Here is a 15,837-nt window from a genome sequence, read left to right as displayed (position 1 = left end):
GTAGCAAATGCTGCACAACCAGTGGTAAGGGGGAATGTGTAGGGAAAGATTTGAACTTTATCATTGAGGAACCCAATGCAATGGTGAGGCTCACTGCAGTGTTTTTAAGTTACTGGAGAATAACAGAAGTCTACATCCAGGGGGCATTGCAACAGCATAGGGAAAAAATATACTATCTTTTTTATTATGATGTATTATCAACCATGACACCTTCTTAAGCTGGGGGAATGGGATCAGTTACTAATTTTATAATAAAACTAAATCAAGTCACACATTTTTGAGCCAACATCTTAAATAGCAGGAAATGATGAACTGTGTTGAGTGGTGACTGAATAACTTATATTTGCGTCAATGAATAAACGGAACCTGCAGGATTTACAGGTGCGGTCTTTTATTTTGTTTACCGTCTGTTGGCCACATGATAGTGACATCATTGCTACGCCATAAGATCCACATGTTCCAGGGAGTGGTGAAGGACGTGGTGTGTGTGTGTGTGTGTGTGTGTGTGTGTGTGTGTGAGTCAGTAGCTTCTCCATTAAAACGGTGAGCCAGTAAAAGTGCAGAGGAAGCAGCCCTCTGCACCAATCACAGAGCTGCAGTCATTGCTCCGTCGTTGCTATTTGTGTCAAATGTTGATTCATCAAGCTCAACACAATCCACCACAGTTCAACCGGATATGAAATCACAAAATCCACACTTGACTGGCTGACATTCAATTCGGCTTCAGGAAAATTAAAACTGTTAAATCATAACATCCCAGGACACAATCATTCTTTAAGGAATTTGTAGTTTATTTCCTCATTTATTACACTGATACATGTATTTTACAACTGTTTAAAGGGTTGTCCAGTTCACGGTTCCTCCAGGTCAAAGGGAGTTTTGGCAACTGTGTAAGCTTCAGGTTTGAAATAATTCTGAAGTAAACTAGTTAAAACTGATAGAAAAGCTGAAAGAACACCTGTTGGTTTGTATGGCAGTTTTATAGGAGCTTTATCTGATGATTATCCAGATGCAGGGTGTTGTATCTGCATTTTATTTTCTGCCTTCAAAGTTTTCTCAAGTATAATCAGCCTTAAGAGACAACATGAACAAATCAGAACATTTCAGTCTGTTTCACACTTCACCATCCAGCCTGAAAAGTAAGTAATCATCACATCATAGATATTGGACTTTTATCGTTACTACAGGTGAAACAGGATATTGTTTTATTGCCCAGCCATAATATAATCTTTTGATAAAAACAAATGTAATATCCTGAAATAAACTAGTCAGAAATAATACAAAAGCTGAGAGAACACCTGTTGGTTTGTAGGGCTGTTTTATATCAGCTTTATATGAAGATTATCCAGATGCAGGGTGATTATCCAGATGTTATTTTATGGGTTAAAAGTTGATTTAAAGAACAATCAGCATTAAGAGAATATATCTGTCTGAAAATAGTAATCATCACATCACAGACATTGTACATTTGTTGTTACTACAGATCAAAAGTGATATTGTTTTATTGCCCAGCCCTATGGATAAAAACAAATGTAATATCCTGAAATAAATAATGAAGTGATTATGTTATATCCTGCATGGAGGGTCGATGACCAGCTTTGGGGCCTTGTATCACTCAACATGTGCTTTTATACTGAAGGTCCCACCCGGAGGTGCCTCGACACTGACTCACTCCAGGGCGGATCTCAGCCCCATGTGTCCCTCCCTCTCCCCGGCTCCAGCTCAGTCACATCCCCGCGTCCTGGCAGCCCGAGCTCCATGCGTCTCCTGACCGGACAGCGAGCAGCACCTTGAGTCTGAGGCCGCCCTGCGAGCTCCGGAACACGGGAGAGAAACCTCCGAGCGGAGCCCGTCTCCTGGAACCAGTTCAGCGGCAGAGAAACACACACACACACCGGCGGACATGGAGGAGAAGGCGTTCACGAAGGAGCTGGACCAGTGGATCGAGCAGCTCAACGAGTGCAAGCAGCTGTCGGAGGGACAAGTGAAGTCCCTGTGTGAGAAGGTGAGACACAAATCAGAGACACAAATCAAACAAACACGTTTCAAACACACACGTTCCTCCTTCTGGAGCTGGAGCCTCCTCGCCGCCTCCTCTGAGCACACTTTCTTAAAATGGCGTCCGGAGTGTTCGTTTCACTGCGCGGTCTCTTCTTGAAGAGCTGCTGGTCGCCTCCTCCGCCTTTTAAAGCTCATCTGAGCTGTGGCCCCCGGTAGAAGAGTCTGGAAGCCGAACCACAGGCTCGGTTCGGGGGGTCAGTGAAGGTGGAACCGGCGGTGAAGGGTTCGGCCATACTGCGAATTCCAGCCTCGTCACTGGGACCTGTGGCTGCGCTGGGCGGTAAAACTTCCAGTGTGGCCGCTTTAGTTCAAACCCTAACCCTGTTCATTATGCGTCATGTCTTCTGAGGGTGGGTAGCTATGTGGTATATAAAGATAAAGGGCTGAGGGGGGGTTAGGATAGTCCAAATCCACGGTTCGGTTCGGGGCCCCGGTTTGGTAGCGACGGTTCTGTTCATACCTAGGTTATTTTGACTTCACCAAAGAATAGGAAATGTGTATCTCTGTGTGTGTCTGTGTGTGTCCCTGTCCCACAGTTTCAAAGTCCAGAGTTCAATCTGTATATTTACGAAGTCTGGCCCAGTCCCTGCCCTCAAACCCAACACAGCTCAGTTCAACACAGATTGAACAAAAGTCATCTCTTCTGGGGTTTCACTGCAGAGCTTCATGAACCCAACGACTCAGGAAGGTAAACAGACAGAGAAGCGTCCATGTTGCTTCAATAACACCAGCGTCCCCCTCAACAAGATGCTCAGGGCACTGGTGGCCCCGTTGATAACCAAGTGGGTCCTAAGCTGGCCGACAACTCCATGGGGGATAAACAATCCATCAGATGATTTCCTCCTGACTCTGTCAACACGTAGACTTTACAATTCACCTTTTGTTATGTGGTAAAATGGACGATCCTGTCTGATGACTACGCTCGTTGCTCCTGAAGCTACTGTTCACCACTGTGTGTTGGTTCAGATTACACACAGGGTTGAGTTTTGGATTGGTGTGTGATTGGACCCACACACACACACACACAACAGGCTGCACCCTCTGCTGTGATTTGGGGTTGGGCAGTGAGACATGTAACGGTTCCATCTTAACATATTGCGAACCAGAACCGTGGATGTGAAGCCACTTAAGGTCATATAAAGGTCTGTAGACATTAACTATACATTTAAACAGAGGTGTTATTTACATTTTGGCTGTGTGGTCTTTATGGAAAGATGGACGACATGAGAGCTTCTCAAAAGTGAAGCCAAAGTGTCTCCAGTGGCTGGCTGTGTGCCTCATTTCTGTGTGACAGGAAGTGGAGAGGCATCTTCCACGTATGTACAGTCCATGGTTTGTTTTGAGCTTCTCACAGGTTGTCAGGAAAGATCAAATTGTCCTCTGACCCCTGCCCCCCCCCCCCCTCATCTAGCTTCTGATTTACCAGTGGAGCCAATAAGAAGTGATGCTGACTCATTCATGAGGCAGTAAAGTGGTGAATTTTTAAACCTCAACATGACTTAATTGGTCTAAATGAGTGTCAACCCTCACCTCTAACCCCCTTGTTAAACCTGTGTTCTCATTTCTTGTTTACTTCCATGTTTAAGATGTTTGACAGGTCAAATAACTTTAAGACAAGAACCAAAGTTGACCAACTAACAGTCATTTCATTTATTTGATTCCTATACTTTCCCTGTGACACTTTCATTTGTGATATTACAGAGTTGTGTTCAGGTCATTGTTGTTTTGATGGTGAAACTTTGTTATGCAACTGTTTCACTTATTATAAAACATGCAGTCTTCCATTTAACCATATTATTCTTGCTGTGTTTCCTTATTTGGCTGAACAGCTGATTCTTAAGGCCTCTCTGGTCTGAGCCGGAGCTTAACCACAGTCTTTCTTTAATATCCTGTCTGTGCAGACCACCTGCTGATTTCCATTCCTTGATGTCTGGACTTGACCGACATTTAGCTCTAAAACAGTTTATCGTCACCAAAATGCTGCTCTGCTCTCTAGATTTTTATTTATGCTTCTTTTGCAACACTTTATTAAAACCAATCCATTCATCCTGTGGTTTGGGTTTTCTACAAATTCATAAACCTCTAAATCAAAGGGAACTACATATTGATGCTGCCATGTGTCATGATCTAAAGCTGCTGGTAAATGTCTCTAGATTTTCTTAAATTCAATCAACAGTTAAGTTAAACCGTGACATTTGCCAGATAGCTTTTACATTCAATAGTGCAGCTATAAAAAGGACACACAAAGTAGAACCCACTACCATGTTTGGAGTGCCATTCGATGAAGGTTAAGGGCGCGCTATTATCAAGTGGCTCGTTTTTCCCAGTGATTCATTTCCCTTTTTTGCGCTCGGCTCTGAGATGGTTGCTTACAGAAGCTCAGAATTTATCCTTCAGCCCTCTTTCCCCCATGTGGATCCTCTCCACGGGGAAGGGTGGTGGTGTCGTGCTGCGGCATCTGCTCAAAAAGTCAAACCAGTAAAACTATGGGCGTAGTTCTCATCTGTGATGGATCATTAGGAATCCAGTTTGACTCGTGGGCCCTGTGAACAGTTATTCGTTATGAACCAGATGATAAATGAGCACAATCAACAAGCTACACAAACGCTGTTCCTCTTTCCTCCTGCTCGCCACCATTTCCTCCCTTATGCAGCAAAGGGACATAAAAGTAGTCGAGAGGAAAAGGGAAGGCTACATGGATTCCTCCCTCCCTGGGGCTGTATCACTCCCACAGCTCATGAGCTCTGCTGCTTCCAAACCACTGTCTCTTTGCATCCATCCATCCCCCTGTGAATTTATTTTATATATTCAGCAAAGATGCACCTACACAACATCCCCCCCCATGTAAAAATAGCAGAGGAAATGATGGATTGTGTGTTGCATCACCAACACCATCAGAGCCTTTGCTGCTGAGGGGATACGAGTGTGTGACTCAGGATAACACTGTTCGCTGTGACTCAGAGAGCGGCTGTCTCTGGTTTGAGATGCATTGGGGTGTGGAGGAATGAAATCTGCTGTGCAATCTGTCCTCAGTCTTTTCATTGTTGCTTTATAGCTATTTCAGAACAGGCGGAACACAGCAGAGTGTCTGTTGTCGAGCACGGGGGGGACAAGACTTGCAATCTTTATCGAGCATTTATTTATTTGAAACAGTGATGTCATCTGCTTAATCAGTATTATCTTGAAATTAAAGAGTATGCAAGCTAATGAAATGCATCACATGTCCTTTATCCTTTCGTGACCCGTTCTTTCAAATATGAACCTTTTGATAGTTGCGTAACCATTCAGACGTTGTTCTATCTTTGCTCATTTCATGCACCATGCACTACCCATTTAGATGAGATCTAATTCATTTCTCTTGTGTTTTGTGAATCATCAAACCGAGATCACAAAATGCTTGACACAAAGAGCTTATTATTTACAGAAATGAGACCACAACATAAAAAGAAAAATGTCAAGCTACAACAGCTCATAGAATTGTGATTTTCATCTGAGTTCATCCTCAAACTAATGTCATCTGACATCAACTGAAATGTGTCCGAATGACGTAACAATTTGGTTACGGTGCGTCAGTTTGGCCCACTTCATGAAGCTGAAGTCCTGTGATGATCTTTGTCTGATGCAGCTCGTCAGGACAGCAAATGAAAATGTATTTAACTGATGACACAATTTCACTCAAGCAAAATTTGTCAAAAAGACTTAGATTTAAATGATGGTTTGTTGCATAAGGGATGTTTGTCAATATGATGAGAGTTTGCCTTTCACATTTGAAGGACGCAGTTGGACATTGTCCAGGACAGGACACAGTAAATTGTCTGGAACTTTTAGGCAAGAGGTTGAACTTTGGTAGAGCATGCAGGAGGCAAACCATGATGTATAAAATCTGTTGTGGAAATCATGTTTTTTCTTAACACAGTCTCTGTTCATAAAATGCAAAACAGGAAAATAACCCCCCGAAAATATGTGATGCTCACAAGGTTGTCTCTGCAAAAATCACAAACTGGTAGTAGAAAAGCTGACAACACGCTCAGTCTGCCATCGTTTAGCTGCTTGTATATATCTCATTCCCACACAGATTGCTATGCTGTTGTCAGGAAGATGCATAATCTTTAACCTCCATAAACATCACAAATGAGGTCATCTTCTGTGGTTGTTGTTTTGCCTGGTTGTCGAGGGTAATTCGCCCCAAGTCGCCTCTAGGAGAACCTTTGGCTGCAATTAACTCACTTTAATGGGATTATTTTGTGGCAGCCAAGAAAATGCTGACTTGAGTTCTCAGCACTGGACAAAGCGCTTTGTCGTCTCGTGTCATAGGCATAATAGTTAGAATCTGGGCTGAGGTTCCCTCCCAGCAGCCTCTCTGGAATTATTGCCACACAGTAGTTTGGGTGAGGTGCTTACATAACATTCACGTCATCTTTTTCATTCACCGCTGCCCTGGCAGGTGTGACCTGCCGCCCTGTGAATAACTGGCACTTTCACACAGTTTTGAGGTTGTTATTATTAAATCCCAGTTTCAGATATTATGGAGGTCTGGCGTCAGAAGCAGATTTCATCGGGCTACTTCCTCTAGTGTTCTGTAATATTTTCAGAGTGAACTTTGAACCTGGGTGTGTCACTTGACGGTAAACTCTCCCTTATCACCAACATTACTGCAACAACCTGTTCCTGTAGATACATGCTGCACAACATCCGGAGAATACCCCCCCCTTCTCACTCTGAAGGCTCCGGTCATCTCACGCCTGGTTGGTCTACCTGCTAGTGCCAGCCAACCTCTGCAGCTCATTCAGAATGCAGCAGCTCGACTGGTCTTTAACCAACCTAAATTTTCATTAAAGTTAGTCTTGATGAATTGCATTGCTTACCCACTTTAAAAGTGTGTTGAATATTCTCTGTGGCTTAGCAACTCCGATGCTTTAAGGTTTGAATCCCTGGTCAATCTGTTGCCCAGGGCCAGTCACTGAAAGGCCTCCTGTCACATGTTAGTACGGGCACATGGAGGGTGTGTGTGTATGTATCTCTGTGGAATATAGGTCAGCGGTGCTGCAGTCCTGTCCTGGTCACGCTGGGTCTGTCTCTGTCCCATCGGCTGTGGTTACGGGTCGACTACTGCACTTGGTCATTTGCTTTTTAAAGGAGTCCATGTTGAACAATGGCAGGAGCTCAGCATTTTCCAACAATATTACTGGAAGGAGGCACGTACTTGCCCCATTTCAAATTCTGCACTTTTACGAAACACAAAGGACCCTGGCTATTCGAGAACCACAGACCAGTTACACTTGAAAATTGCTTCAGTATTAAAAAGCTGGGGTGTCTCTTGACCACCTCCCTCCCTCGTCATGTCTGCTGCTCATTCAGCTCAGAGCACGTCACTCTCTCACTCTCTCACTCTCTCCCTCTCTCTCTCTCTGTCTCTCTGTCCTTCTTAGCTCCGTTTGCTCCCAAGCTTCTTAAAAGAGCTCATCCAGCTGACCGACCCCCTGAGTCAGAGCAGGCTGCCAAACTCCACTGATTCCAGGAATAGGTCTTGTTCTGGGTCGCCAGATTTAGTATATTTAGTATTAGGAAAGCATTTGGATATTTTTAGTTCCTTACGGGAAAGTCTTGAGAAACATTTGAAAATTACTTTCAAAACTTTAGCTCTCCCTTTTTAAACAGGCCAGAAGTTCACTTTCCTCACTTAATGACATTCTACCATGCAGTAAAGAATTCATGCCAAATCATGCCATTGAGCAATTTCCTTCTCTGGCGAATTGTTGATATAAACTTTATCACCATCCACTTACAAAACCCTCTACAAATACAGTTTTTCATCAGTGTGCGACTGCTTCCAACAGTAACTGAGTGTTTTCTGTAAAAGCACCGCTCCGCTGTAGGCCACATACTGAGTCATACACTTCTTAATTTAGATGTACTGTTTGGTGTAGTGGCTGCCACCGCCCTCCGAGCTGTAGCTGAGTCCTCTTAAAGCAATAATCAGACTGAGCTGAGTGTTTCATCCAAAAACACCAGCAGCCGCCCTCTACTCTGTCCTCTGCTTTCTGGAGCGTCACTTTAATTGATTTTAGGAAATGTTGCAGTGCAACTAGAGCTGCCTTGCCAGGTCCACAGGAAACTAGACAGACACACACACACACAGACAGAAGGGGTGTATTTCCTTGGAGAGATTATGGTGGTGTTGTTGGGGGGTTGTGTTGTAATCAATGTGTAGCATCTTAATGCAGAGCCCCTCTCCCCTGGAAGCTGATGTGAAAACTGTGTTGAGAAGACAGGCAGGAAATTGTCCGTTCCTGAAATAAAGATGAGAACAAAGAATGAGATAGAAAATAACAGTGTGTGGAACATGTGATTAGGCAGCAAGATCACATGGATCCTCCTGCATTCGAATGAGCAGAGCACTGTGAGACTGTGAGGCAGCACACATTACATAAATTGTGGAAAGTCAAGTGAAATGTCAGGTTATTGATAACATGATTACTTCATGCGTTATGTGTTCTATTATGTAAGGCATGTTTTATATAATGCACCATATTGATTTAGGGATGTTTCAAGCTCCATGTTCTGTGTGTATGCTCTTATTTTCTCCCTTTATCTTTTTAAATCCTTGAAACACCTTTTTATATTTGTGTGTTGTTTTTTTTTCTTCAGGCAAAAGAGATCCTGACCAAAGAGTCAAATGTCCAGGAGGTGAGATGTCCGGTGACTGTGTGCGGGGACGTGCACGGCCAGTTCCATGACCTCATGGAGCTGTTCAAGATTGGAGGGAAATCTCCAGACACAAACTATTTGTTTATGGGAGACTATGTGGACAGAGGTTACTACTCTGTAGAAACCGTCTCTTTACTAGTATCACTTAAGGTGAGTCAACATTTAGTTAAGTCCTCCCACTTTCACTTGTTTAAAAACTGAAACTTGTGATGGATTTTAAGGAGAATAAAATATATATTAACATGCATCACTGGTCGTGTTTCAGGTACGCTTCCGGGAGCGCATCACAATCCTCCGAGGGAACCACGAGAGCAGACAGATCACACAAGTATACGGCTTCTATGACGAGTGCCTAAGGAAATATGGTAACGCCAACGTTTGGAAGTACTTCACCGACCTGTTCGATTACCTCCCCCTCACTGCCTTGGTAGACTCTCAGGTGAGAATACTCGTGGGTTGGTTTCACAGCTATAAATATGGTTATGTTGCTCTGAGGAATTAAATATTTAAGACTGTCCGTCCTGGAAATTTTGGTTTGTTGGAAAGTGTGTGACGGATTCAGAGACGGTCGTTGTGAAGAACTCAAAGTTTCTTCTTGTCCTTCCAGATTTTCTGCCTTCATGGAGGCCTGTCACCGTCCATAGATACATTGGATCACATTAGAGCCCTGGATCGTTTACAGGAAGTGCCACATGAGGTAAACATGATACTTCAAAGTGTCTAAACTCTTCAAACACAAGGTTTTATAAGCTTCAGGGCTATGATCATCAGAATGATGTACAATAGAACAAAGAATTAAACAGGATTTTAGCATCAGCAAATTTGTCACTAAAAGCAACTTGAGCATGACCAGGTCTAATTTCTTTAGAATTCAATATATTAGCACAGCAGGTAAAACATGATGGTGGCTGTTCAGGTCATTTAAACAGGACCGTGTGTCCTTGCTAACATCCTCTTCTTTGTCCTGCACAGGGTCCCATGTGTGACCTGCTCTGGTCGGACCCCGACGACCGCGGTGGCTGGGGCATCTCTCCCCGAGGAGCTGGCTACACCTTCGGTCAGGACATTTCTGAGACCTTCAACCACGCCAACCGCCTCACGCTGGTGTCCCGTGCCCACCAGCTGGTTATGGAGGTGTGTGTCTGAATAATCACTCAATCAAGTGGCTGTTACAGTTTATGGATTTCTCAAACAACCACCTCAAAACAAAAGCATGTACAGTTACACCACCGGCTCATACTGATTTTGATAGTTTGGTGTACAGTTTGGATTTGCATTGTTGCAGAGCTTCATACATCTTGAGTGAATAATGCATCTGCTTCCCCCAGGGTTACAACTGGTGCCATGAGAGGAACGTGGTGACAATATTTAGTGCTCCCAACTACTGCTACCGCTGTGGCAACCAGGCAGCTATCATGGAACTAGACGACACTCTCAAATACTCATTGTAAGTATATATTTTTTTTAAAACTGGAGTTGGTGCATGTAAGTCTGTGCACTTGTTGAAGCACGACTCTTGCGAGAGGCTTTGCTAAATTCAATCTCCTTTTTCCACTGGGAAAAAAAAAACAAAATAGCCATTAACATCTGGCTTTTGTGTGTGAAATGGGAATTTGTTCAATTGGCATTACCTCCCGGATCATACGACTACCGTAGAGTGTGACACCCGGCTGAACGCGGTCATTTGGCAAGACAGGGAGTTACCAGCTTCTCAGGTTTCGATGTGTTAGTGACGTCAAACATGAAGCACTGGGGGGGGGGTCAAACTCCTCTACTGCCAATGGGAAAGGAGTCAATCTCCCTTTTATCAGGTTTAACCATGTTTTACAAAAACTGCATATTATCACAGATTTTGGTGTAAAGATGAATCATTATGTGTCAGAGCTGATATGTTTTATGCTAAGATTGCGTAACCTGAAAATAATTGGTCAGCCAATCTTATGTTTTTTCTGTTTTTATTCCCTCTTCCTCCCAGCTTGCAGTTCGATCCAGCGCCTCGCCGAGGGGAGCCTCATGTCACTCGCCGCACGCCAGATTACTTCCTGTAAACTCCGACCCTTGTACAGTCAAGTCCAGTATTGCCATGACTTATGACCTTCAACTGATAACAACATGAACGAGGAAGGGGAGGGGGGGGACTGTGGGCGGGCTACACAGCAGTGCACATTGTATATCCACACAAAGACCTATTTAAGTATTTAGCGAAAAATAATGTCTGTGTCTATGGATGGACCAAAAGGTGTGTGCCATTATCATTACAATATTCATTGCTGAGGACTTGTATTGAAAAAAGAAAAAAAATCTCTCCCTCTATGTAAAAGCAGTGATGTTTGATTTCCTGATCCTTTACCCGTGTAGCTGACTGAAGGCACAGAGGTCCAAGACAAAAAAAAACATGCTCTTTCAAATGCGGCTGTTTGAAATCCCACATGCCATGGCTTCTTATATTCAGGAGATCCTAACGTGATCTGTTTGCACTTTTGTAAATTTAAAGAAATGTATCATATGTCAAAAGAAAAAATTTAACACTACAGATGTTTTTTTGTTTTTTGATTTTTTTGATTTTTTGATTTTTATTACAAATAAAGCCCCCATCAGGCAAGTTTTACACAAGGTTTCCTTCGTCCTGGGAAACTTTGAACCAAAACCCTTCTTATGCAGTTACCCAGCTTGGTGTATATGATTGACAGATGATGGAGTGTCCATCCACATCATCTCAACTCCCTCTGAACTACAGAGTCTGTATTAACCAAACCATTTGAATAATAAAGACGAAGGTGGCTCCTTGATGTGAATGAGCTGTTCTTCTTTTTTCCGTTGCTGAAATGCTGCTCTGAATGACTGGAGTTCCTATGACCTGTAATTCATTTAGAATGAAACCAAATGGAAGTCAGCCAGGTCACAGCCGTCTGTGCAGCATCGCAGGAGTTAGTTCAGGATGTGTGTTAAGGATAGATTTGAACACTGAAGGTCGACATGGTTTAACTGTTTTTGTGACCGCACTGTATCACACCTAGATTATTGTGAACCCTTTATCTATGAGGAAAAGTTACATTCTTATGTCCCACACAAAGCATTCCCAACATCTAGCACCAGTTTGTGTTTTGCATTAATGTGGGATGACACTTTGATCCTATTTATGAGCTTTGGCACTAAATTATTTTTGTTTTTGATCCACTTGATTATTAAAACCACATAATTCTTGATCTTGAAACAGTTACTTCAATAAGAACCAGAAAAAAATTAAATATGAGAGAAATTAAGTCACAATTGTATGGCTGAGTCCATTTATGTCTGTAGAATTAGTGTGATAGTTATTTTGGTCCAGATATTGTAATCTTCTATTAAATGTCTGATGCCATACCATACGAATACACTACATAAACTGTATTTTAATTTTCTTCTGCAGCTGCTTATATAAAATAAAACTGAAGGCTGAAATACACTTAAGATTTTGGTGTATTTAGGGGGATGGGAAAAAGTGATGCAACATGTCTGAAATGGGAGAGAACGATTTCGAGGAGCACTTGAAAACATCAGCGAGAAAGGTGGGAAAAGGCGCCACCCTATGGATAAATGTATCACTACATTACATTACATTATTATGCAGAACTGTTAAAATAACAAGACAAGTTTCAACTATTAATAAATTAATCCAGAGTGATGTAAGGAAACTAAGTACATTAAAAAATATATTGTACTTTAAGTAAAAAAAAATGTTACTTAACCTGAGTATCTTAAATTTCTTAAATCTCTACTCCACCACCTTAGAGTGAAATAAAGTTTTACTTCATTCCCGTATTAACTTATCTGGTAATGAAAGCAGCCTAAGAACTTTCTTGTATTCGACATATTTCCGTTATTTAAATAAAAGTTTTAACTCTCCTAATATACAACATGAATAACTACAGATTTCTTATTCTACATGCACTAACCCTACATAGACTTTATTTAATATACAACATTAATAACTCCAGATGTCTTATACTTCATGCACTAACCCTGCATATACATTATTTAACATACAACTTGAATAACTGCAGATGAGTCACTGCTGCAGTTTTGCATTTCGCCTGAAGGCCTGGCTGAAGTAAAAGTGAAACTAATGTACACGGTTCGTGGAGGGCAACCGTCTGCATCTGCATTAGGTTTCTACAGTGTTTAGCACATTTATGGAAGAATCCACTTCTCCACTGTAATCTTCAAGTGGATTATTCTGATGGAAACATCGTCTGAGGTAAGTCTTGTTTTTATTGTAGGCTGAAAATTGTAGCTATAGTCGACAGGCTCACACAGAGATGGTGATGTTTCATACAGAAAAACTATAATGCTCTCTCTGTATATTTACTGTTTATATGGGCCTGTATACATGTACTATACTATGATCTAATGTACAATACATTTATAATCCTCGTAGGCAGAGTAGAGCGCACTCTCTGCGTCAATGAAAAAAGATATGTTCGATATTTTTAGTTGTGAGGCCTCACTGCGTAAATACTCTTTAAGGATGGTAACTAACTACATTTAAGGGTCTTGCACTTAACTTATTTGTGTATTTTCATGTTTTGTTACTTTTACTTCATTTCACACAGGGAAATGCTGTGTATCTCATTGCTCCACATGTATGTGGTGGCTAGAGTTGCCTGTTTTATATTACAAAGTGAAAGTGAAACTTAAAGCGCATTAACAAAGGGGAAAACCAGGGACTATACACCTAGTATTTATTCCTGCTCAAAAAATAAAATGATCCAATAAAATACACTCGGCTGCATTATCTTAAACTACCCAACTAATGAAGTGGGCTGGATAATCCAGGACCTTTACTCAACTAAAAAGTAACAATGCTGTAATTTAAAAGTGCCAAATAACCATTAAGAGTTCTGAATTTATTTTCTTTAATGAATTTAAAAGTTTGTTAATATTACTATTAATAAAAGTACTTACGATGCATGAATATAACATGATGACATAATTCATCACAACATTTTAATTCGATAATGTGCAAGTTGAATTTTTCTCTTTAATCTTTGACATTACATAACATTTATCTAATTACTCTTAGGTTGTGTGTCTAAAAGTCTAATCTGTAAAGTAGCTAAATCTGTCAGATCAGTATTGTGCAGTAAAAGTATATTTGCCGCTACGTGTTGTTCAGTAAAATAATTAAATTGCATTAAATAGAAGGACTTCAGTTTAAATTGAGTAATTTACAATTATTCAGTGATAAAGAAGCTGTCGTTCAAAAAGCAGAACTTTAATCATTTAAAAATCTAGCAGCCACCAAACGTCCCTTTGTTTATTTTTATTCAAGTAAAATGTAAGTCTTTTTTTCCTGTCACCAATTCCTTATGGATTAAAGTCAGTTCTTATAAGTGAACTCTAGAGGTCCCCATTGGTTAACATTTAACTGAACGCTGTTTTGTGAATAACCAGTAGGTGGCGCTAAGTTTCAGCAGAAAGTAACCTACATGTACCTTGACTCTGGTCTCTGGTGTTCATGAGAAAAAGGAAGTGCAGCTGCCTCACTTAAATGACTCACTGCGTACTTTCCTTCCCCGTTTTCTCACCTTGAGACTCGGCGTGCAACCTCACATGATCATCCGTGGTTTTTTTTAAGGGATTAAACTGCACGTGAAGAAGAAACTGTGAAAATTCACACGAGAGACGTTCACATCCCTTTTTTGTTGTTGTTATCACAATCTCCCCTGCAGAGCTGTTGTATAAGAGCCATACAGGACAAACAGGAAATGAATCTTCTAATCTGGGGCGAGTGATATTTAGTCCACGCTGAACCCGATGGTCCTGGAGCGGCCTTTACATAACGGCAGCGTTTCAGGAAGCTTGAGTCGAGCCAACACATATTTGAATGACACGAAAGATGGAGCAAGCTTTCACAAGATTCTCTCCCACACACCATCACCGGGGTGAAGCTGTGCACAAACAGAACCGATGATATGTCACGTGTCAGTTATGATCTGGAAGGGCGCGAACAATGGCGAGGAGCTGACAAGCAGAGGAGACGGTCAACAGATCATTTTCAGTCGTCAGAAGCAAGTTAGGAGTGAGATTACGTTTATATAAAAGAGTTAAACTGATAAGTCCTTCAGAGGTACCAGGGGAATTTAGAGGAGGACTCAGTAATTCATATCTCGATGCATCTGCATGGTTCAGTCATTACTTTTGACCGATCCCAATATACAAATTTCACAGATGCGCTTTTTTTTCATTTGAATATAATATTTAACTATTTTTTGGGTCTTCATAACCATTCACAGTACAGTTGTTGTTATTCATACATCACTTTTGTGCTGCTCATTCTCAATCATACACCAATAACATAGTAGCTTCTCAGGCGAAAGGACACAACAGGGGATCGACCCCCCCGACTCTCTGGTTAGGGGACAACCCGCTCTACCTCCTGAGCCACCACCGCCCAAAGGCAGGATGAGATTGTGGTGGGTCTCGGTGGGCACCGTTCTACGTGTGGGTATTCAGACCTCAATTTACATAGTTATCATCTGTGCCAACTTCAAGTTCCTGTTGATGTTTGCTGTCACTCATCCTAAAAAAGCCACAACTTTGCATCTGGGCTCAGTCACGAGTTGGGCTGAGAACGGGCGACACAAACCACACTGAAATGTCTCTGTTCAGTGTGTCAGACGGTTATCACTCAACTTACAAAAAAAGTGTGCATGAATTACAATAAATATCAACTCTGATGATCAAAAACCACAAAAAGGGCCCATTTTCCTGTAGACTGGTTGTTCTGGGGTTTGTGGGACTACGTCTCTGTGCTGTGGTGATATGATGGTTTGCCCTCAAAGATAAGACAAGCAAAGCATAAAGCTAAAAGCATACCCGCCTCGACAGAAACATGTCTATCAGACAATGCCAGTATACTCCACTGAGGAGGCCATGTTTTCATTTTTTTTGTCTGTTAGTCAGCAGGATTATGCCGAAACTCCAAGATAGACTCACACACAACTTGGCGGAGGTATTTTTAACCTCAAACCTTTCGTTGATCACTCGGAGAATGATTCATGGATCTTGATCAGACGTGTTTAGATA

General features: G+C 41.8%; 1 protein-coding gene across 1 annotated transcript; it reads left to right on the top strand.

Moving 5' to 3' along the window:
* The first annotated feature begins 1,700 nt into the window (after window positions 1-1,700).
* ppp2cab (protein phosphatase 2 catalytic subunit alpha b) lies at window positions 1,701-11,556 on the top strand. Its single transcript, XM_061085654.1, has 7 exons — window positions 1,701-2,005; window positions 8,710-8,919; window positions 9,035-9,208; window positions 9,377-9,466; window positions 9,742-9,903; window positions 10,098-10,216; window positions 10,745-11,556. Exons 1-7 carry the CDS (start codon window positions 1,904-1,906, stop codon window positions 10,815-10,817), a joined length of 930 nt encoding a protein of 309 aa, XP_060941637.1. The 5' UTR covers window positions 1,701-1,903; the 3' UTR covers window positions 10,818-11,556.
* The last annotated feature ends 4,281 nt before the right edge of the window (window positions 11,557-15,837 follow it).

The sequence above is a fragment of the Limanda limanda genome, chromosome 14, assembly GCF_963576545.1.
Source record: "Limanda limanda chromosome 14, fLimLim1.1, whole genome shotgun sequence".
NCBI classification, from domain to species: domain Eukaryota; kingdom Metazoa; phylum Chordata; class Actinopteri; order Pleuronectiformes; family Pleuronectidae; genus Limanda; species Limanda limanda.
The sequence above is the reverse complement of the archived record's forward strand: the minus strand, read 5'-3'. Positions and strand labels throughout refer to the sequence as shown.

What these genes read in the sequence shown, in the direction of transcription:
- ppp2cab (XM_061085654.1), top strand. Translation starts at nt 1,904, where the DNA reads ATGGAGGAGAAGGCGTTCACGAAGGAGCTGGACCAGTGGATCGAGCAG. An exon ending in TACAGGAAGTGCCACATGAG is followed by an intron (nt 9,467 to 9,741) that starts GTAAACATGATA and finishes TGTCCTGCACAG; the next exon opens with GGTCCCATGTGTGACCTGCT. An exon ending in CCCACCAGCTGGTTATGGAG is followed by an intron (nt 9,904 to 10,097) that starts GTGTGTGTCTGA and finishes TGCTTCCCCCAG; the next exon opens with GGTTACAACTGGTGCCATGA.